At 36.6% G+C, this 24,652-nt stretch overlaps 1 protein-coding gene across 1 annotated transcript; it reads right to left on the bottom strand.

Moving 5' to 3' along the window:
• Nucleotides 1–241: 241 nt before the first annotated feature.
• On the bottom strand, nucleotides 242–24,652 carry DCK (deoxycytidine kinase). Its single transcript, XM_040237033.1, has 7 exons — nucleotides 24,263–24,652; nucleotides 20,551–20,666; nucleotides 8,146–8,339; nucleotides 6,549–6,696; nucleotides 4,847–4,962; nucleotides 2,627–2,717; nucleotides 242–395 (listed from the first exon to the last, which is right to left on the bottom strand). The coding sequence occupies exons 1-7, from the start codon at nucleotides 24,351–24,353 to the stop codon at nucleotides 369–371; spliced, it is 783 nt and encodes a 260-aa protein (XP_040092967.1). The 5' UTR covers nucleotides 24,354–24,652; the 3' UTR covers nucleotides 242–368.

The raw sequence follows: 24,652 nt of genomic DNA, 5'->3' as shown, positions 1-24,652 counted from the left end.
GATGAGAAGCACCAGGAAAAAAAAGTCAAGTAGCTGAGGAGGAGAATAGAGGAAAGACAAAAGGAGACTGGATCCTTTATGATGTAGCTTAACTACTATAACGATTCTGGAACCACCTAATGCCAGACTCCTTGTAACGGATACTTATATGTCCTTGTTTCTTTAAACCCGCAAAAGAGAAAAAAAAAAAGCTAGTAATAAACTTTCGTATAGGATTCATTAAAAAAAATTTTTTTTCGCTGGGGGGGGGGTGGATAAAAGTAGTTAAAAACTTGAGTTTAGACGAGAGACATATGAAAATGGACCCATGCAGATACACAAAGCTGAAGAAGGTGGAATCATTTGGTTGCGTGTAGTCATCAGCAAGATCACAAAGTGCTCAAAAAGTCTTTTACCTGAGGGAAGGAAAAAAATATTAATGTAATTCCTTGGCTAATTTCAGATACTTCATTTTCAATTAGAAGTATCGAACAGCTGAAGACCTCAACTGTATAAGTAAACTCTATCACAAAGCTACAGCATTTACTTTCAAAAGAAATATTAACAAATACTTAAGTAATAAAAGATGAATGATCCAAAAAGTAATTATAGAAGTTATTAAATTTACATCTGAGATGGATATAGTTCTATAACAGTCATAACACTAATTTTCTCTTTATAATACCACAGACCCTGACATGTGCAGCTTTAGCACTGATAACATGAGTAATTGCAATGGTTTAAACAACTGTAAAGGTCTTGACTGTGTATGTAATCTATGTAATAGATTTACAATTTTTCTGAAGCACAAATGTGAATCATACATAGACTATAAATATTAAAATGTGATGAAAGGTCATGTAAGTAGTGAATGAACCTAACCAAGTGACCAATGTCACAATACAAGATATTGCTCTCTCTATATTTTAGACTATAGAGTAATTCTAATGGATAGACAAAAGATTATTGCCTTGCAAAAATACATGAAAAAGATAGCCAAATTCTAACACTGCTAATTAAAGTAAAAATAAATAATTCTATGAAATGAAGATCATTAATCAAAACTATGAAGTGCTAGCTAAAATGAAAAAGTGACTTTACAGATTCATATAGCTAAAATAATGGTTGGTTTTTAGTACTGCAATGGTTGACTTAATTTTATTTATTTTAACAGTATCACAAGTGAATTCTATCCTATATTTTTAACATCATTAAATTAGTGAAAGTGAAAGTCATTCAGTTGTGTCTGACTCTTTGCCACCCCATGGACTATACAGTCCTTGGAATTCTCCAGGCCAGAATACTGGAGTGGGTAGCCATTCCCTTCTTCAGATCTTCCCACAGGGATCAAACCCAGGTCTCCTGAATTGCAGGCAGATTCTTTACCAGCTAAGCCACAAGAGAAGTCCTTAAATTAAATTAGTGAAGAGGTCACTTAAATTTTCCAGATATGCTTTTCTTTGTAAGTCAAAGTATTAGTCGCTCAGTTGTGCCTGATTCTTTGGGACTGCACAGACTGTAGCCCTCCAGGCTCCTCTGTCCACGTAATTCTCCAGGCAAGAATACTGGAGTGGGTCTCCATTACCTTCTCCAGGGGATCTTCCTGACCCAAGGAATGAACCCAGGTCTTCTGCATTGCAGGCAGATTCTTTACCACTGAGTCACCAGGGAACACCAAGGGAAAAACTATATGCTATAGTAATCTATAATGCTGAGATTTTTCAAAATTCTTAATATACTTTATAAATGTTAAACACCTATTATAATAAAGGGCAGACATTTTATGACAGGAAAAAGAAAAATAAAATTTCTCTCAAAACTAAACAAACAACAAAAAAAGGGGGGCTTTTTCTTTAGATCTTAGATCATTAAGTTAATTAACATGGATAGCTTCCCTGGTGGCTCAGACAGTAAAGCATCTGCCTACAATGTGAGAAACCCGGGTTCGATCCCTGGGTCAGGAAGATCCCCTGGAGAAGGAAATGGCAACCCACTCCAGTACTCTTGCCTGGAAAATCTCATGGACCGAGGAGCCTGGTAGGCTACGGTCCATGGAGTCACAAAGAGTCAGACATGACTGAGCAACAACTTCACTAGAGGTATATTTATTATACAAATCCCATTACTAGTGTCTCTCAAGTATTCATCAATATATTCTCTTCCAGTCCCTTTATCAATATGAGCACCACTTACTTAATAGAATATAGTCAACTCTAAATATATGGAAGATTAACTCTGATTAAGATAATGACTCAATGATTAGGCAATGCTAAGTCACAGACAAGGCACCAAATAAAACTCAAAACTATAAATCTTTAATAACAAGATTCCAGCTAATATAAAAATGGGTGAGATCCATATCCTGTAATTTTAGAGGGGAGTAAGCAAGAACTTTTGTTAATGTTACTCCTAAAATACAGATGAAGAAACGAAAGGATAAAGAAGGTCTTATTTTATTTAAGGCTACAAATCTAGAAGTTAAAGTTAAGATGAAAATCTAAATAGGCTAAATCCCTCTAAAGCTCTTAACTGTCTTTTAATATAACTCTGTCATCTTTCATTAGAAGATCATTTTCTCAGAAGTTAGAACACTTTAGACAAGACAAAACAACATTATTTATAATCTTTGTATTCAACATAAATCTACCTTTTCAATTAGACTGTCATGTTTGTCTTTAAAGTCTTCATTAACATCCAGTGTTAAGAGAGGCACTTCTTGTAGATAATCAAAGTTGGTTCTGTTCAAAAGGAGAGAGATGAAAAAAATACTTAGAAAAAGCAATAAATAAAAGAGAAACAACAAAAACATATTCTTATGCCTTCATTTGAAAATCAAAATGTTATCCATTGTTCTGTATTAAAATTATCCTGCAAGTACTTCATCTAGCAATGCCTTCTTTCTCACCAAAATTTACTATGCATATCTAAAAATCTCAGATATAAAATGTATAAAGCCAGGCATTGTGAAATGTCAGTTCAGTTCAGTTGCTTAGTCGTATCCAACTCTTTGCAACCCCATAACTGCAGCACACCAGGCCTCCCTGTCCATTACCAACTCCCAGAGTTTACCTAAACTCATGTCCATTGAGTCAGTGATACCATCCAACCATCTCATCCTCTGTCCTACTACCCTCAATCTTTCCCAGCATCAGGGTCTTTTCCAATGAGTCAGCTCTTCACATCAGGTGGCCAGAGTATTGGAGTTTCAGCTTCAACATCAGCCCTTCCAATGAACACCCAGGACTGATCTCCTTTAAGATGGACTGGTTGGATCTCCTTGCAGTCCAAGGGACTCTTAAGAGTCTTCTCCAACACCATAGTTCAAAAGCATCAATTCTTTGGCACTCAGCTTTCTTTATAGTCCAACTCTCACATCCATACCTGACCACTGGAAAAACCACAGCCTTGACTAGACGGACCTTTGTTGACAAAGTGATTTCTCTGCTTTTTAATATGCTGTCTAGGTTGGTCATAACTTTCCTTCCAAGGAGTAAGTGTTTTTTAATTTCATGGCTGCAATCACCATCTGCAGTGATTTTGGAGCCCAAAAAAATAAAGTCAGCCACTGTTTCCCCATCTATTTCCCATGAAGTGATGGGACCGGATGCCATGATCTTAGTTTGTGAAATATAATTCTCCTGAAAAACCAAAATCACACCAAAAAGTAGGGATGTTTAAAGATGAGAAAACTAAAGATCAGGGAGACCATTCTGGGGCTCAGAGATTGTCTAACATTGCAAACCAATAAGTGAGATGGATTTGAACCAAGATTTGACTAATGATAAAGTACAGTGATCTAAGACACAAATCTGAAATATCTTAAATTCTGTCTGAAAGAGAGTATAGGCATAACTCAGAGATACTGCAGGTGTGGTTCCAGATAACTACAATTAAATGAATATCACGACAAAGCAAATACCACAACAAAGCAAGTCACACATATTTTTTTGGATTCCCCATGGTTACAAAAGTTACATTTACACTATATTGCAGAGCCTGATGATGGGCTGCCATCTACGGGGTCGCACAGAGTCAGACACGACTGAAGCGACTTAGCAGCAGCAGCAGCAGTACAGCAAATGTGCAATATCATTATGTCTAAAAAAAAGTACATAAAAATACTTTATTGTTAAAAATTGCTATCATCTGATGCTTTAGTGAGTCACAATCTTTTTGCTGTTGGAGGGTTTGAAATATTTCAAGAATTTACAAAATGTGACATAGAGACACAACATTAGCAAATGCTGTTGGAAAAATGGTGCCAATAGACTTGCTTGACACACGGTTGCCAGAAACCTTCCATTTGTAAGAAATGTACTATCTGTGAAGCACAATAAACCGAAGTGCTATACAACAAGGTATGAGTGTGTGAGTGTGTGTGTTATTTGCTCAGTTGTGTCCAACTCTTTGCAACCCCAGGGACTCTATCCCACCAGGCTCCTCTGTCCATGGAAATCACCAGGCAAGAATACTAGAGTGGGTAGCCATTCCCTTCTCCAGGGGATCTTCCCAACCAAGAGATTGAACCCAGGTCACCTGCACGGCAGGCAGATTCTTAACTGTTTGAGCCACCACGGAAGCCTGCAACAAGGTATGCTTGTACCTAAATAATATATACAGATGTATCTCTTACTTTACTCCTTAACGTGAACTCCATATACTATGCTGTAAAGACGACCGGAGGAGACTAGCTATAAAAACTTCAAGAAATTAGGATCTCGTAGCAATAAAAAGAGTCAAAATTCACACTTAATGCTAAGAGATCCTACATTACTAATATAAATGACTGAAAATAAAAACTTGTACATGTTTTGGATTAAAATTTGATAAATAAATTTAAAATCAATAGTAAATAAGGAAATCTTACTTTAGTGTTCTATGCAGGAGCCAGCTTTCATGCTTATAGTGAAGTTTCTCCAAGTATTCAAGAGGAATGCCTTGTTCTTCGTTTCTTCCCCGTAAATATATTCTATTCAAGCATTTCTAAAAGAAAAAGCAATAAGAAAGGGGTAGGAGGAGTGGTGGAGGCAAGAAACAATTCAATAATTTTCTTATCAGCTGCCATTAAATTTTTCTTCTTTAGTGTATCTTTATTTATGCTAGCCAAAAATCTCTGTTTTTCCTAGAAAATGGAATAGTCCAACTTCCCCTCCTTGGGTTTTTCACTCATTTGGTGGTTCTAAACCAAGAATTACTCTCAAAAATAAATCAAAATACCTCTATAAACTTTTGGCATCCATACTTGAAATATAAAGTATAAAATAAGTTTGGTTAAAAAACAAAAAAAAGCACCTGTGATAAACCATGATGGAAAAAAATATGAAAAAGAGTATATATCTGTATAACTGAGTCACTTTGCTATATTGCAAAAATTAAACACAACACTATAAATCAACTATACTTCAATAAAATTAAAAAAAACATTTTTAACTTTGGCATGCAAAATGTGCTTCACAGTCTCTTATAAATCCTCTCTTTTCAAATAAGTAAATGGTCCTCTAATCAAAAGATATCATAAACAATACTGATGAAATAAAGTTTTGTGTTAGACTTTAAGATGTGGACTATGAATGTTTCTAGCAGAATGAAACTATTAGTATTCTTTGTTTTTTCTTCTATATTTGTACTTACTATTTTCATAAATTAAAAACAAAACTTATTTTCAAAAACAAAAGTGAATTTCAAAATTGGTATGGTTATTCTGGCTTACTTGATACTAAAAGAGGAACAAAATCATCCCTTAGTTATCAGAAACCTAGTTTCTTTGAAAATTCAGCTTCAGTAGCAATACAGTATTCTTTCAGATGAGAAGTCATGATATTTACATTCATCAGAGCCTATTTTGTGACTTAGGGAAAGAAAGAGGAATAAAAAACAGAAAAAAATGGGCGTGCAAGCACCAAAACCAGAAATTTCTTAACAAATGTAAGCTTTTATTTAGGTTAGTTTTATGAAAGGCATCTATCTACTGGGTCTTTCTGAATTCATTACATAATTTCATAAGTAAGTAAGAATAGCTCTTTACAATCTATCACAAAAGGCACATTTTCGAGTGAGCTCCCTTAACTCAAAATTGCAAGGGTTCTCTAAGTCTCCTGTCAACTACAGTCACTTCTATCTACCCATTCCAAGACACAATCATAAAGGATTCCTGACATGGATCTCCATCACCTTTGCCACTTATTCAGTAAATATTTATTAAGCTCCTACTATGTACCCAGACCCAGTTCTAGGCCCTGGAAATTCAATAGTAATTAAAATATCCAAAGTCCCAACTCATGAAACCTACATTCCAGGAGATGCTTGAGCAAATTTCTTAATGTAGCTGTGATAGATAAGAGGCCCTGAAAAAGTCAGGAAGAATAATGAAGACTAGAACTGAGGAAAAAATGTGGAACTTCCAAATGTGGCCTTGTAGTTTTCTTAGGAAAACAGAATGTTTCTACCTATACACTTATGAATTTCTAATTTGGAGGTGAGGCAGTTCTAAACTGAATCGCCTTCTATACACACCTGAGGATTTCTATTAATAACTCTTCAATGGATCCAACAAATTTTTATTGTCTCACCTCAGGAGTGGCTCTAAGATAAATGATTCCATCTAGTTCAAGGCTTTGGCCAAACTGGTTATTCATCCAGTCATGCCAGTCTTGATAAATGGTCCACTCTGTTTCATTCATGCAGTCAGATTCATACAAATTAGATGCAAAAATATACCTGAAAGAGAATCTGTATTAACACAAATTCTTTCCAAAAAGCACAAAGAGAAAATTGATCTACTAAATGGACATGAAACATTCTCCTAAATCCTACAGCAGATAATGCCTTGGTTAGCAAGAAAAAAAAAAAACAGAGTATTTTGAACTATAGAAAGTATGTTCTTGCCAGTGGTTCCCGAAAGTATGGTGTGAGAACCCCTGGTAGTCCCCAAGACCCTTCCAGGGGTTCTGTGAGAGGCCAGATTACTTTATATACTGTACTTCAACCAAAAGCTTAAATAGCTTAAAAACAGAAGCACAAATGAGAATCCATCTGACTTCAAGTTAGACACTAAAGAGATTTGCATGCTGCTCTTCTTAGTTTTTTTTTAATCTAATTTCACAAGTATCCTTTTCATGTTCATATGTAATGAATTTACTATTACTAATTTAAAATAAATTAATAAATGTTTTATATTTCTCAATCTTAATTTCTAATAACATAAATATCAATAGGACACTAAGCTTTTTGGGCTCCTTAAGAATTATTAAGAATGGGAAGGGGTCCTAAAGTTCGAGAACCTCAGTTCTGAGCTAACTCTAGTAAAAGAATCCTTACATAATAAGCAGGGTAATTCTGATGCTGCTAAGTCGCTTCAGTCATGTCTGACTCTGTGCAACCCCAGAGACGGCAGCCCACCAGGCTCCCCCATCCCTGGGGTTCTCCAGGCAAGAACACTGGAGTGGGTTGCCATTTCCTTCTCCAATGCGTGAAAGTGAAGTTGCTCAGTCGTGTCTGATTCCTAGCGACCCCATGGACTGCAGCCTACCAGGCTCCTCCGTCCATGGGATTTGCCAGGCAAGAGTACTGGGGTGGGTTAATTCTAAGACCCCCTCAGAGATAAGATGACTTCCTAGTTCCAGGTGCAAGTCTAGAATAGGGATCCAGATTTAACCAGAGCTGATAAGAATTTTAAGAGGACTGGAAGAAATAAAAACTGCAAATTTGAAAGAGATGAGATGGCCAGCACACCCCACCAGTTTCCATGGCAGCTAGAAATTATTCTGTTGTTGTTGCTGTTTAGTTAATATGTTGCAAAGAGTTGGAAATGACATATTAACTAAACAGTCTGCCAGATTCCTCAATCCATGGGATTTCCCAGGCAAGAATACTGGAGTGGGTTGCCATTCCCTTCTCCAGGGGATCAACCCAACCCAAAGATCGAACTCACGTTTCCTACACTGGCAGGCAGATTCTTTACCACTAAGTTACCAGGGAAGCCCAGAAATTATTCTAGGACTTCCTTAATGCCATGAGTATCAAACTGCTGAAGGTATTAAATGTCATTTTCCATCTCAAATCTCTATTACTCTGAGTCTGTTGTTCCTTTGATCCCCAGGAAACAGGGGAAAAAGTCCAGTTCTAAGCCAAGATTCCAAATTGACAAGTAAAGTCATTTTTATATACCTGTCACTATACACAGATCGTTCAAAAAATAATACTGGTTTCTCTGCATCTTTGAGTTTTCCATTGAGAGCAGCAAGCTGAGCTCGTATTCGACTGAGGCAGGCATATGACTGGAAGGTAAAAGACCATCGTTCAGGTTTCTCATACATCATCTGAAGAACATTCCCGCCACTTTTCTGAGATGTTGTCAGTTCCTATTTTGAATTTGAAAAAAGAGACAAAAAGCAAAGTAATGATCAATAGGGCTATTTTACTATTTTTAAGTTAAAAAAATAGTTAGATAAATTTAAAAAACAAACAAACAACCCAATCACAAAATGGGTAGAAGACCTGAATATACATTCTTACAAAGAAGATATACAGATGGGTAATAGTCACATGAAAATATGCTCAAAGTGGCTAATTTGGAAAAATGCAAATCAAAACAATGATATTAACATCTACCTCTGGAAACAGTGAAATCACTTATTGTTCTTACAAAACATCACAAAAGTTTACTAGTAACATATTTCACAGATTTGTTCAGATTTCTAGCCTAGCACCTCCTCTGGACAGAGTACTATGTGTTTAAGTAACTAAATAGGAAAGGTCATCTTAGGTCCCTTCCAGTATTTCTTTCACACTGAAAAACTCCTGTGATACCTATGCAGTATCTATTTGCTAATCTCTCTTCAACCACAGCATCCACTTGACTACTCTATATGGCTAATTTCTTATTAGATTTTTATATAGTCTGAATTAAAGTAGTTTATGCTAGGGAACATCTGATTTAATCCATTATTTATTTTTTTTAAAAGAGGCTTGGCACCCTTGTTCAGTTCAGTTCAGTTGCTCAGTCATGTCCAACTCTTTGCAACCCCATGAACCGCAGCACACCAGGCCTCCCTGTCTATCACCAACTCCCGAGGTCCACCCAAATCCATGCCCATTAAGTTGGTGATGCCATCCAACTATCTCATCCTCTGTCGTCCCCTTCTCCTCTGCCTTCAATCTTTCCCAGCATCAGGGTCTTTTCCAATGAGTCAGCTCTTCACATCAGGTGGCCAGAGTATTGGAGTTTCAGCTTCAACATCAGCCTTTCCAATGAACACCCAGGACTGATCTCCTTTAGGATGGACTGGTTGGATCTCCTTGCAGTCCAAGGGACTCTTAAGAGTCTTCTCCAACACCGTAGTTCAAAAGTATCAATTCTTTGGCACTCAGCTTTCTTTATAGTCCAACTCTCACATCCATACATGACCACTGGAAAAACCACAGCCTTGATTAGATGGACCTTTGTTGACAAAGTGATTTCTCTGCTTTTTAATATGCTATCTAGGTTGGTCATAACTTTCCTTCCAAGGAGTAAGCGTCTTTTCATTTCATGGCTGCAGTCATTATCTGCAGTGATTTTGGAGCCCAGAAAAATAAAGTCAGCCACTGTTTCTACTGTTTCCCCATCTATTTCCCATGAAATGATGGGACCAGATGCCATGATCTTCGTTTTCTGAATACTGAGCTTTAAGCCAACTTTTTCACTCTCCTCTTTTACTTTCATCAAGAGGCTTTTTAGTTCCTCTTCACTTTCTGCCATAAGGGTGGTGTCATCTGCATATGAGGTTATTGATATTTCTCCCAGCAATCTTGATTCCAGCTTGTGCTTCCTCCAGCCCAGCACTTCTCATGATGTACTCTGCATATAAGTTAAATAAGCAGGGTGACAATATACACCCTAAATGGTACACTAAATGAATCTCTAATTTGCAAAAGATATAGAAAGTAATTTTGAGCATCTATCCATTGCCATTTCACTACTACAGGTCAAAGTCAGCAAATGCTAACATTTCAGGCTTACAAATCAAAACAAAGGGGGGTAAACAGAAAGAAGCCACTGAAATTTCTTCCTCAGAGTGACAGATCTATTAAACAGATTAAATTTATTAAAGTAGATTAAAATCGATCAAAATAGATGGCATAGTAACAATATATTAGAAAACTTTTGATATTAGAGTTGTCAGACTAAGGAAGGAAAAAACCGAAACTGAGGACCCAGGGTTCATCAGCCTTTTCTATATCAAGCTATATAAAGGTTCTCCCCAAAGCTGTACAGCCTTAAACTTGTTTACTACCTTTTAAGGAATAAAATATGACTGCTTAATCCCTGTCCTCAATCCTAGGTCAAATAAATGCCCCTGAACACTTTCTGAAAGTTCATGCTCAAAGTAGGTGTTTTTCCTCTGAGGGAGGAAAAAAAAAAATTCAGAAGTGTAAACACTACAACGGATCTTAAAGTTTCAGTTAAGAACTAAAAACCACAGAAACACATGGCACTCTGAGGCAGAATTTACATATCATACCACAAACCACATAATTAAGTGAAACTTCTTCTCAAAATTGGAAGGAAAAGAAAAACATAAAATGGCAAGAGGCCAACAGTCAACAATAGGTCTGTTTAGAAACACTGAGCAGATGATGAACTGAAATAAAGGTGTAACAGCTGCCTTCTCAAACTGCTTAAAGAATAAATGTAATTTTATTAGAGTTTCAAGGACTTTTGTTAATTTAGTTATGAACGGATTGTCCACTAATTCACCATCCTCCAGGGAGAAAATGTTTCATACAAGCGAATGTTTCCAGCTAAATGAAGTTTATCAACTCAACCAAAACTTTTCTTTAGTTGGTTTTATAAAGAGGACACTAGTATATATTTTATTTTCCTTCCCTGGTAAACATGCCATTTTGAAAATTACTCTCAGTAACAGAGACAACTTTATGAACACTGCTGGTGGATTTATGAGAGAAGTTAGCTAAACACAAGCTGCCATTAACACACATGAAAATATCCAGAACAATAAATAAATATCAGGCACAAAAACACCAATGTGAAAAGATACATGTACTCTATGCTCATTGCAGCATTATTTACAATAGCCAAAATATGGAACAACCTAAGTGTCTGTCAGTGGAAGAATGGATAAAGATATAGTATATCCATACAATGGACTACAACCTGGCCATGACAGAAAACAAAATCTTGCCATTTGTAACATTAATGGACCTTGAGGGTATTATGCTAAGTGAAACCAGTCAGACAAAAACAAATACCATATGATTTCATTTACGGGAGGAATTAAACAAAGCAAAACAAAAACCCAGACTCACAGATACAGAGGACAAGTAGGTGAAAGGGAGGTAGTGGGTAGGGGTTGAAATGGGAAAAAGGATCAAGAGGTGCACACTTTCAGTTATAAAATAAATAAGTCATGGGGATGAAAGGAATGGAGAAAGGAGAATAAAGGCAATGACAGGGTATTAACTTTGTATGGTAACAGATGGTAACTAGACTTACTGTGATCATCTCACAATGTATACAAATGTTGAATCACTATATATTGAACATATGAAACACAATATTATGTGAATTACATCTGAAAAATATACTTAAATATTAAATATACAAATGTTAAATTATTAATTTTCAAATAGTAAAAAATATAGGTTCAACAGGTTTTTCACTTCGTTAAAGGATTAGATGTATTTGATACTAAAAAAGAGGGACAGAATAGTAGTGGTATTCATGTATTATGAAATTCTCTGCAGTACAAATGTTAATTCAAAATACAAAATTTAAGTCTTGACTTAGTCTGCTCTATTCCTGGTTGCATTATCTTGGCTTTCATGGCATATTTTTTAGAAAGAATATGCTTAGAAATGTGAACACAAAGGGCATATCTAAGTTTTCCTAAAAGTTTATTTTTTTATAGTGTTAAATTAGAAAATAGACACTATCTATTGAAGAACTAATAAGTTCATTACTCAAAATATCCCCTCATAAGAAAATACACTTCAATTTTAATGATAATTACAATAATTATTATCTATTTTATACCAGAGACTATATAAAAAGATTATATACATTATCTCAACTCTATGAAATAGTCATTACTGACACTATTTTATAGGTTTAAGAAATGGGCTTCAAAAAGGTTGAATAACTGATTAATATCAATAACTCTAGTAAGCAGCAAAACTAGGATTCAAGCCTAAGACTGATTCTAAAGCCATATCTTTTCCAAAACTTTGCTCTGCTGTTACATACTGAAGTTATATCTATAAACAAAGTGTTCGATGCTCAGTCGTGTCCTACTCTTTGCAACCTCATGGGCTGCAGCCTGCCAGGCTCCTCTATCCATGGAATTTTCCAAGCAAGAATACTGGAGTGTGTTGCCATTACCTTCTCCAGGCGATCTTCCCAACCCAAGGATCAAACCCAGGTCTCCCGCACTGCGGGCAGAATCTTTACTTCTAAGCCACCAGGAAAGCCTATATCCTTATCTATAAACAATACTTGCATTTGATTTCTTGAAGGGAGATATTCAGATACTATATGGGTAATTTAACTGGTGCTGGTGTTCCGTATTTTAATAATTTTATCTCAGACATGGATAGCTTTACATAGTTAAATGAGAGAGAATTCACCAAAGACATAAACACAAAGTTATCAGTGAAAATACATGTGAGTTATTTTTATAAATAAAACTAAACATGGAAGACAATTTTTTGTCTTTATCACTGTCTAGGCTATTTCAAATTATCTTCGGTGGACAAATACCTATTACCAAAATAACCATTAACTTTATTCTGTTTTGTTTTTCACCAGATCACATGGCTTTTGGGATCTTAGTTCCCTGACCAGGATTCCCCTGCAATGGAAGCCTGGTCCCTAACACCAGGGAATTTCCTAAAATAACCATTAACTTTAAACTTCAACAACTTCCACATAATTTAACTAAACACGGCACATTTGAGTTTAAGTTACATTAACAAATAAATTTAAGGTATTTCTATTTGGAAACTATGGTGGCAGAAACTACTACATGCTCCATAAAACCAGGCTATTTTCCTCCTGGACACACAGCTAGGCTTTATTCCCCAGTCTTCCTTGTAATTAACTGTAGCCTTGAGACTCAGCTCCAGTCAGTGCAAACAGGGCAGAAGCAATGTATATCATGTCCAGGCAAGGCCCATAAAAACCTCTCAAAGGTGATGATTCTTTGTTTATTCATCAACTGGAAGCAAAGGACATCAAGGCTCTAGAGCAGAGGTTTTCAACTTCAACTCCAGGGCAGGGGTATCAAAGCATGGTCCCTATTACATCAGCATCAACATCACTTCTGAACTTGCAAGAAATGCAAATTTTCAGCACCCCTGCCAGACCTATTAAACCAGAAACTGGGGATGAGGCCCCAATCTTCGCTTTACCAAGTCCTCCAGGTGACTCTAATAAACACTAAGGTTGAAGCACTGTCTGAGAGGTTAGATGAGCCACACTCATGGGTCTGGGAGTCACAGCACAGTATGCCATTCACTCAATATCATCTTCCTAGTAGTCATGCATGGATGTGGGAGTTGGACCATAAAGAAGGCTGAGTGCCGAAGAACTGATGCTTTCAAATTGTGACGCTGGAGAAGACTCTGGAAAGTCCCTTGGACAGCAAGGAGATCAAACCAGTTGGTCCTAAAGAAAATCAACCCTGAATACTCACTGGAAAGACTGATGCTGAAGCTGAAGCACCAATACTTTGGCCTGCTGATGCAAAGAGCCAACTCATTGGAAAAGACTCTGATGCTGGGAAAGACTGAAGGCAGGAGGAGAAGCAGGCCACAGAGGATGAGATGGTTGGAAGGTATCACCGACTCAATGGACATGAGTCTGAGCAAACTCCGGGAGACAATGAAGGACAGGAAGCCTGATGTTTCACTCCATGGGGTTGCAAAGAGTCAGACACAACTTCGCAACTGAATAACAATAACACAGCAGCAAGTGTTACCTTAAATTTATCTGATATATTTAATAAAATGGATCAGAAGTGAGCTTGGTTCATTTGAAAAACAGGATCAATTTGCTAGGCACTGTGAATAATAGTGAGATAAAATAGGGTATAAATGCAAAATTAAGTAGGTTTGTTACAAAACAGTGAACAGAAGTTTGAAGACTTTTCGGAAGAGACTTGAGGACAATATGCTAGGTGAAATAAGCCAGTCACAAAATGGCAAATACTGCATGATTCACTTACACGAGGTCTCTAAAGTAATCGGATTCATAGACACAGAAAGTAGAATGGTGGTTACCAGGAGCTGGGGGAAGGGAGCAAAGAAAAGTTGTTTAATGAATATAGAGTTTCAGTTCTGCAAGATGAAAATTTCTAGAGATCTGTTCCATAGCAATGTAAATATCCTTACTACTACTACTACTGAGCTGTATGTTTAAAAATCGTTGATGGTAAAATTTATATGTATTTTTTACCACAAAAAAACAAAAATCACACAAAGACTACAGGTCTTCTTTTATTTGGATTTCCTAATAAATGTCATCTCTCTTGCCCAAAGCAAGTCCAAAATCTGCTATATGAAAATAATTTAGAGGGTCAATCTTGACTCATCACCTAATCAAAAAAATAATAATCAGCTGGTTGTTCTAAAAATCCACATGCTTAAATTAAAACTAAATTAAAAACCTGTAACACAATTTTACACTTGAAGATGCTACTTTTTGGCTCTTAGTTTAACATTGTACCGAATTAGAATATTAACAGTAAGCCAGGATACCATTTTCTAGTTCTTCAGGATAATCAAATAAGAGCCTATACAAAAATATTTTCTTCTGATCTTATGCATTAAAGTTTTGAAACTGCCAGTTTTCTGAATGCAATTAAGAATAAAATATTAGAAGTTCTATCAAAAAAATACTGTGTATCATCTTTACCAAATTGAGTGTAATTTTAGTGTTTTTTCCCTCCGAAAAGTATTTAGATAAAAAATATGAATGCCTCAGGGTCAAACTACATTAAATAAAAAGTAATAGAACATCTCTAGAAAGCAGTTTAGCTACATTCACTTTAAAAATTCTGTATCCGCAGGCCAACTTAATTACACTTTTGAAAATTTGTCTTAAAGAAATAATCCAAAACACAGATTTAACCACAAAGATGGTTATCACAGTGCTAAGGAAATAGGCTATCATTCTACTATTTATTAGGCACTTAATTAAGTAAGTAATGGTACATGCACACAATAAATTAGGCTGACTTTATATATCATTTATAGTAAACTTTTAATAACATTTTCTTTTTTTGTTATGTTAATAACATTTTCAATTTCCTTTGACATAAACATTATAAGGAAGAAAAGCAAAGTAAAAAATTATGTATTGTTGGTTCAAGTAAGATCTAAGTTAAGTTTTACTTCCTTCCTTGGTAGTCCATGGTATCATCTTAATTTTGAACAATAAGTACATACTACTTCATATTCTTTAAAATTAAGTATCTCCACTCACCTGCCAAAGCTGGATATAATAAATTATCATCTCAATTATATAAAAGTTACATATGGGGTGGTGGGATTACGGGTAACTTTAATCTGTTTTTGTATTTATATCTATAATTCACTTCATGACAGAATACTTCATGACTTTACAGAAATCACAGATTATTGCCAAGATGAGTAAAAATGAGAATTATCAAGTAGAGATACAAAGTCATTTATCTTTTACTTCTAGTATAACCTTTGAGACATTGCAAGTTCAATCAAGTTAAGTTTGGTCAAAAGAACCAGAGTCTACTAAACAAGATAATCATAAAAGGATTGACAAAAGTTAGGCGATTTCAAAGGGTATGAGTGGTATTTTATCAAGCATTCTTAATTAATTTTCAAGAACGATTTATCAAAAAATATTCTATTATTTCACAGATAAGTATATTTTCTCCTTTCTTTCTCAGAGTTACTAATTTTTCAGTGACTTCTCAGTGGTAAGAAGTGTTAGATGACAGTAAAATAGCATTTCACAATAAATAACAAAGATCTCTCAAAAGAATTCAGCTCACTAAGAAAAACAGTAAAAACATCTTCCTAACCATCTGTGTATCTCAAAAATAAGCTAAAAAAAAGCAACTCAATCAAAGTTTTTGGGCCTAAATAGTAACATAAATCACCAAATAAACCACACTGCTATTTGAAATAAACCTTTAACACAAAGACTGATAGTCATCTGGGTCATACGATTTAAAGATAATTTACCATAGGAGGGGGAAGGTGGGGAAGTTACATAATCTTTTTAGGTACTTTTTGACTATTTTGCTAAAACTGGTGGCAGCACATCAGTAGTACAGCAACACTTCAGCCACTAGGTGGCAGGTGAAAAAACAAAACCAGCTAAACATGCAGGTGCAAATTAAAACTACTGACTAGGGGAAGAGATCAGAGGCACTGATAACCCAACATTTCCCATGCTACAGTTACTGCCAAGAAGTGTGAGTAAAAGGAGAACATCCAAAGTGGGACTGGCCTTACCAGAGTCATGTCTGAAGACAGTCTACTTCTCACCACTGGCAGCATGCTAAGGAAGCTGCAATTTGGACAGTGGTTCATATCAAAATCCCAAGGAAGGTCAGGGATGGGTCTCGGAAAGAAGGGCCCCAGGATGAAGGAAGAAACTCCATTTCTTGAGGTGCAGGAAAAAATAAGATACTGGGAACACATCCACCCATTACTACCCTCATATTTCACCACCTTATCCCCAAAATACTACCCTCCAGTCTGAAACTTCATCTAGAAATACACAGGATTAACAATATAATAGCCTTAAGTACACACACACACACACACACACACAAATAACATTATCCTCCAAGAATGTACACCAAAATCCAATGTAGATAATCAAATCGTAACATAGTAGAGACATGACTGGATTACAGGAAACTGATGAAAGTATGTATTTTAAAAGGCTTATGTTAACATTAACTGTGTTGGATCGTCTACATGGTAGTTAATAAGAAAGTTTGAAATTTTGACAGGAAGAAAATGTTCCGCCCCATAAACATGAATATTAGATACATGAAATCAATGTGAATAGAGACAGATGCATCAATGCATCGTAGTCTGATGATGTCAGTCACTAAGATAAATATAACTAATTCCCCTGAGCACTGATTCTAAGCTTAAGAGACAACCTTCTTATTATAAATTGTCTCCCCATGTACATTAATGCAAAATTTTCAACCTCTCCTCTCCAACACAACTAAAGGGTTCAATACACTGCTAACACTAACAGTGGTTTACTAGGGTTCTCATTACTAACCAGGAGGCATCTCACATATTAAAATTCTCAAAGGATTGTTTGCTGTTTGAAAAAGAACCCCAAGTCTTCAAGATCCAGAGTTCCTTCTACTGGGCGTATATAGAAAATGAACTGACCTACTTCAATGAATCTAATAATTACATTTCTCTCTGCAAATCAAAATTTTTGACATTTTGGTTTTTGTATATGCTCCTGCGTGCTTGGTTAACATACGGTATACTGGGAATTCACTGGTGCTTAGGACTCTGTACTTCCATTGCAGTGGGCATAGGTTCAATTCTTGGAAATTGGTTGGGGAACTAAGATCCTGCAAGCTGCAAGGCACAGCCCCCACCCTCCCCCAAAAAAGTCAGGTATGCTGAAAGGCAGAAACATTTAGTATGCCAACAAACCAGTTACATGTATTTAGTATGAGTTAGAAGCTATGATATTAAAATTAGAAGTGGAAGTGTTAGTCACTCAATCATGTCCACCTCTTTGTGACCCCATGGACTGTAGCCCGCCAGGCTCCTCTGTCCATGGAATTCTCCAGGCAAGAATACTGGAGTGGGTTGCCTTTCCCTTCTCCAGGGGATGTTCCCAACCCAGGGATCAAACCCGGGTCTCTAGCACTGCAGGCGGATTCTTTACTGTCTGAGCCACCAGGGAACGAACTTCAGTGAAGGTCACCTAATCCAATCTAGTCTAACATTCTCCCAATAAAAGAATGCTTTCTGTATTTCTTACACTGGTTTAATTTGGCTACTTTCTACCTAACCCCTGAGAATTAACTGCACTGATAGTTGACCCCAGAAATGAGGAGGAGAAAGAGTATTTTTAGAACACAGGTCTCTTATTCCTGAATAAAAGCACATTTGAGTAGGGCACTATCAAAGAGGCAACAAGACATACTTTAGGAGGTAAAAATGTAGAGTGAGTGAAAACCAAATATCTAAAACAAAATGGGCAAAAGGATCTGAAAAGGGACTTCACAAAAGAAACCCAAGTGGCAAATAAATTAATTAAAGGAGCACAATTTCATTAGCAATCAGGGAAATACAAATTAAAATATAAAAGACATTAAATGTTCATCAGAATGACAAAATTTAGGAAGCTGGACAACACTAAATATTGGCAAAGGAATGGGCTAACAACAGCTTGTGTACACTGTGGGGAATGTAACGCAGTAAAACCACTTCAGAAAATAGGCATCACACACATACCCCACCACACAGTAATTTAACTTCTTATTCCAACAGAAACTCTTGCATGTGTAGGCCAGGATTCATATTCATAACATGGCTGTTTCCACAGCAACTAAACTAGGAATCACTTAAAAACCAATTAAAGGTATAGAATGGACAAAAAATAATAATATATGAATACAACTGAATACCATACAGCAATGCAAATGAACAAGCTATAGCTGCATGTAACAATACAGACAAATTTCACAAACTTATTAAGCAAAAGAAGCAAGAAGAAAAGGAATGCAAATGGATGTCTTTATATAAGATTAAAAAACAAACAAAACTAATTGTATTTCTTAGAGATATGTTCATGTACTTTAAATTCTTTTTAGAAAGCAGAAAAATTATCACAAGAATAACAAGTTATTTTATGTGAATGATTACCTCTAGGAGTTATTATCCTTGGGAAGGAGATAATGTGACCTGAGAAGAACAGGGACTTTTTGAACAAGAAGGTAATGGTCTATTTCTTGACCTGAATGACGGTTACAAAGATGTTAGCCTTCAAACTGTTCTTCAAACTGTACATAGGTTTCATATACTTTTCTATTAGTTGTATCGTATATCAAAAAAAATGCTGAAAGAAGCAAATAAATTTACCCATTTAAAACTCTGCTGCTGCTGCTGCTAAGTCGCTTCAGTTGTGTCCTACTCTGTGTGACCCCATAGATGGCAGCCCACCAGGCTCCCCTGTCCCTGGGATTCTCCAGGCAAATATACACTGGAGTGGGTTGCCATTTCCTTCTCCAATGCATGAAAGTGAAAAGTGAAAGTGAAGTCGCTCAGTTGTGTCCGACTCAAAACTCTACTTAAGGCTAATTCTGCCTTTCCTCAAAGACCAGACTGAAAGATCATTTCTTAAGAACATGAAGTCCATATAGAAAGGAAATCCCTTCAGGATTTAGTCCTGGATTATTCAATGAATTACAATGCAGTGAGCTACTAACCACGCTTAGTAAACAAGTATGTGAGAAAACACTTTCAGTTGTACAAAACCAGTATCCTCAAAGTCTGCACAGTTATCTTGGTTAGTGATTCTTCCCTATATATATGATTTACATTTTAAACATTCAATTATTATTCCTAGAGTTCTCATAACAACAGCTACACTTTTAAAGTAAACTTTTTTTTCAATACCTCTGTCCTCCTCAGACTAACAAAGTAAGTTTCTAGCACACATTTCCATTTTTCCATTTCTCCATTTCTGCTATGCTGCTTTCAATTTCAATTCTCATTTCTCCAGAAATGAAAATCTTAATAATCAGATCTCATTGCTTCTTCATATGTGTATACACATGTGTGTATACATATATATATATACACACACACATATATATGTATACAATAATAAAATGTTTTCTGTAAAAAATGGAATGTAACTATTATTTCCTCTTCCTCATTTGCAATGTAGGATGGCTAGTGCTGGGAAACTGAAACTTGTGTCCAGGTAAAAGTCTGACAAGAATGAAAGTACAAAAATAAATGGCTGTCTAAGATAAAAGTCTTAACTAACAAACTTCAAACTAACAAACCAACAAAATTCAGCTATGGGGTAGCTGTTTTTGCTTTTCTTATTTATAAACAAAATGTAAAACGACACAAGGAATTTACATTTTTTAAAACATTTTAATTAATTTTTAAAAACTTTTAAAATTCTACTTAGCTGCAATGCAGTGCATATCTTAAGCACATAGTTCAATGAATGCCTAGACATACATATATATGAAACTGAAAGTCGCTTAGTCATGTACGGCTCTTTGGGACCCCACGGACTATATAGTCCATTAAATTCTCTAGGCCAGAATACTGGAGTGGGTAGCCTTTCCCTTCTCCAGGGGATCTTCCCAATCCAGGGATTAAAACCAGGTCTCCCGTACTGCAGGCGGATTCTTTACCAGCTGAGCCACAAGGGAAGCCCTTGTGTCTTGAAGATACAGACTTAAAGCTATATTTAAAAGCTTTATTGGAAAAGGCAAAAACAAATAACAAAAAAAACCCCAAGGTTATAATTGTTTGTCTAAACCAAAATTCTTTATTAAATAAAGTTTATTTTCATACCTCAAATTCATTCTGAGTACTCTGAACATTGCACCACCTGGCAACAGGTTCAGGCACCACTTCCCAGTCCTCACAGACTTGTTTAAGGATATTCACAAATGTTGACTTCCCAGCAGCTGTTGTGAGAGGAAAAGTGAAATTGAGGAAGGAAACAAAAATGCCAAGATAGTCATCAGCTGTTACAAAATTTATAATAGCAAACAATACAAAAAAGAAAAACATTCAATTTTCTAAACTCTCTCAGATTTTTTTTTAATGAAAAGTTAGAGTCCCTGACCACCTGTATTAATAAGCACATGTCTGTTAATGTTTTAAGTTTACCAAAGCCATGGAACAGAATTTTAGAAATCCAAGATCTAGATTTACTTTCCTTAAAAAAAAAAAAAAAAACAATTAGAAATAACTTTGTAGGAAGTAATTAAGGGTATTCTTCCACTTAATTAAGTTTGCAATTTGAGACGAAGTCATTGAATCTCTAAGAGCCTGTTTCCTCATAATATAATGGAGACTATAATAATAACACCCTCCTCATAGAAACTGTTGTGATAAATAAACTATCACTACAGTGACAGTCATTCCAGTCTCCAGCATTTTCAAAATCTCCTCTCTATTGGCTCTATTCATTCAACTTACAAACAAACTTGCGTCTTTCTAATCTAAAACTAATCTAGAAACAACCAAGTAAACCAAAAAATTAATATAAAGATGCATCTAATCCACAGAGTTTCAGGATGGGAAATAATATGATTACTATTGTATGATACTAATTATCATATGACACTCTGGCTAACAGAAATTATAAAAATATTTTTGCAAAGTACTTCCTATAAGTAATAGCCATGTTTCTGCTGTTTCCCTTTCACAGTCCTGTGCACTCTATCCAACTCCTTAAAAAAAAAAGTTGTTATGTACTTTACTTCTCCCTGATCATTCACTCGTTTCTGAAATATCTAGGAGGAAAAAAAGAAAACAGTTCAGATGTAACCAAGACATATATTCTCTATTTTAAAATTATCTGGGAATTCATTCAATTTAATAGTAAGGAGATTCTTGACCAAGAATTTGACAGAGTGTAGCAATACTCTTAATGACACCACACCCTTCCTATCTGAAGTCACCAAATATGATTATATTAGTCATCTTAGTCAGCATGTTTTCTCTCTCTTTCCATATATATGACAAATGCATACACACATAGATAAATCTATTTAAAAAAAGCAACAGCAGCAAAGCTTCCTCTTCCTTATAAATTGCATGCAAAAAGGCAAAAAGAACTTACTTTTGACTTGGAAAACTATAATCAAACTTAAAATATTACACAGGTCAATAGAAAAACACAAACAGCTAAAAGAATTTTAAAGGATCATGTAGAGAAAAAAAAGGGGGGGATGGTCAATCAGAAAGTAACACAGAGAATAGTTGAGAAGCAAAACATGAAAGTCATATTATCACCACAGAATAGACAGAAAATCTTTTAAGGATAAATTAGATGATCATCAGGTTTAATCATAGGAAAAACAATGGGGACCACAGATTTCACGTGAAGAGGGTAAACAGAAACTCTTAAGGCATTTAGAAGAATGGTGAATGGAAGTATGTAAAACACACCATTCATTCATTGAGTTAGATGGAGGAAAGAAAGACAATTTGAGTGGGTAGCCATTTCCTCCTCCCTGGGATCTTCCCAACCCACAAACTGAATTAAGTCTCCTGCAATGGCAGGCAGATTGTTTACCACTTACTTACAGCTTACTTGGGTCTAGCAAATAAGGCAGAGAGGCACATGAACAACAGTACAAGAGCATTAATAAATAGGAACTGACAAAGCCACAGTATCAGGGAAAACTGTTAAGTGGTGAGGAACATATACCATCCAAATAGCAAAATAGCAAACGGTTGTTTTACAGAAATGCAGTGTTACCAGATCTTCAGATTTTTCAAGAGAAGCCAAAAATCTAGATGTTAATGGGAAATCTCAACATTTGTAAATGCCAGTAACTAATTAAAAAAATTTTTTTTCAAATTTGGGCAGGCCAATATTGTGTAAATGCAGGCCATGAGTTTGCAACTCCTTCCAGTGTTAAGTATCAGGGAGGTGAGAGATTTAAGCAGGGGTTAACACAATCATATTTGTATATAGAAGGGAAACTCTGGGAGAATTTAAAGAAACTGGAGATGGGGTGACAAATTAGGAAATTATTTCAGGTGCTGAGAAGATTAAAAGATGCTCGGAAGGAAGTAAATTTCTAGGTATGATACATTGCTTAACTGGATTTAGGAAAGGGAAGGAATTGTGGTATAGACATGAGAGGCTGTTCATTCAAATTTACTTTTGAAATAGCTTTGTTCAACTACTTCCTCCTTTTTTAATATATGGTATTCTATACCAATAGGTAGCTGTGTAAAATCATACTAGTTAGCATTCATCTTCAGAGAATGTATCCTTCCTAGCTAAGAAGACATGAGAGTCTGTTACATGCATTTTTCCAACTGTGGTCTCAACAATGGAGCAAAGAAACAAAATGCCCTCCTTGAGGCTGTATTCAGCTTTTTTTGTTACTTGCAATGCTGCTAAAGCACCTGTCTACCTTGCCTTTTTAAAGTACAAGTTCTTTGAACATGGTAAGAACTTTAAAAACTTGCTGTATGCATGAATGGCCAGTACCTAACTTGGAACCGAAAAAAAAAAAAAAAATCCAATCAAAACAGGAAGCATCAGGCATAGGTTTCCGGAGGTAAGAAATAGAGAAAAATCGGAAGTTCTCTTGTATCTTGTAAAATGACATCTGGATTAAGAACAGAAATGGTTGTGGTCTTTGAATCATAACCCTATGTCCACTTGGATGTTGGCTGGGGAGTGAGTGATCCATGTTGCCAAGATCATTTAAAAACTCTTTCCTTGTACTTGAATGTTTACACCAACTTTATTCATAATCTAAACACTGGAAAAAATCCAAATGTCCGTGGTAGAGATAAACTGTGGTATACCCATGCAATGGAATACTAGGAATAAACAAACAAAAACACAAACGCACAGATACAAGCAGCATGAATAAATCTAAAAGCATTTGCTAAGTTAGAGAAGCAAGACACAAACGGCTACACATTATGATTTCATTTATATGACATTCTGAAAAAGGCAAAACTGTCAGGAATAGAAATCACATCAGTGCTTGTCAGGTGATAGAAATGGAGAGAGGGATGACCACAAAGAAGTACCAGGAAACTTCTTGCAGTGATGGAGATGTTCTGAATTGTGATTCTGGTGGAGATAAATTATTATTATGTTTGTCAAACCTCATAGAGCTCTAGACCTAAAAAAAGGATCATTTAGCCTATGTAAATTGCACCTCAAGCACTGACATACAGACCCATCATTAAAAACAAACAGAACAAAACCATTCCCTTTGCACTATCCCAACGAAGAGGCTGAAAAGGACTCCAAGCGCGTCTCTCAAGGCCCGGAGGCCTAGGCCCGCGGCCAGACGCCCAGGGGCTGAGACCACCCTCGGGGCATGGGAGGGAAGCTGGGGAGGGCAGAGAGGGCTGCTTTCGGCGTCAACTTAGGAATTCGGGGTCGCGTCCACAAGCGCAGGAGCAGACTGGGAAAAGTCCACCGGTAGGAGTAGCAGGGATGCGGCAACGGGGCGCTTCAGCCCCCGCAGCCGCGACTACCCCTGCTTTGGGTCCAACATCTCCCGAGGCCCCTTACCGATGTTCCCTTCGATGGAAATTTTCTTGATGCGGGTCCCCTCAGAGCTGGCTGCGGGAGACGGGCAGCTCCTCTTGGGTGGGGTGGCCATGCCTTGTCCTGTTGGCAGCCCCAAGCGCTTCAGTCAGGGAGAGCTTGGAGGTGGCCGCAGGTGCGCGCGCCGGGGTTCACGCCACCGCGGAACTCGCCTAGACTACAGGCTGAACTCTCTCCCGTCGCAGACTCTCCGGCCGGCGGATCCGCGGGTTTGATTTTGGCGCGCGGAGGCAGCACCCGATGGGGGAGGGACCGCGGGGTGGCCGCCCGCCCAGTGGGGAAGCCACGCCCCCGCCCTCTCCTAAATCGGCGATTCCACCAAAGGCCCCTCGGCCTGCACCCGCCATAGGAGGG

The sequence above is a fragment of the Oryx dammah genome, unplaced genomic scaffold (genome assembly GCF_014754425.2).
Source record: "Oryx dammah isolate SB20612 unplaced genomic scaffold, SCBI_Odam_1.1 HiC_scaffold_3, whole genome shotgun sequence".
NCBI classification, from domain to species: domain Eukaryota; kingdom Metazoa; phylum Chordata; class Mammalia; order Artiodactyla; family Bovidae; genus Oryx; species Oryx dammah.
This window is presented reverse-complemented; position numbering and strand designations above follow the sequence as displayed.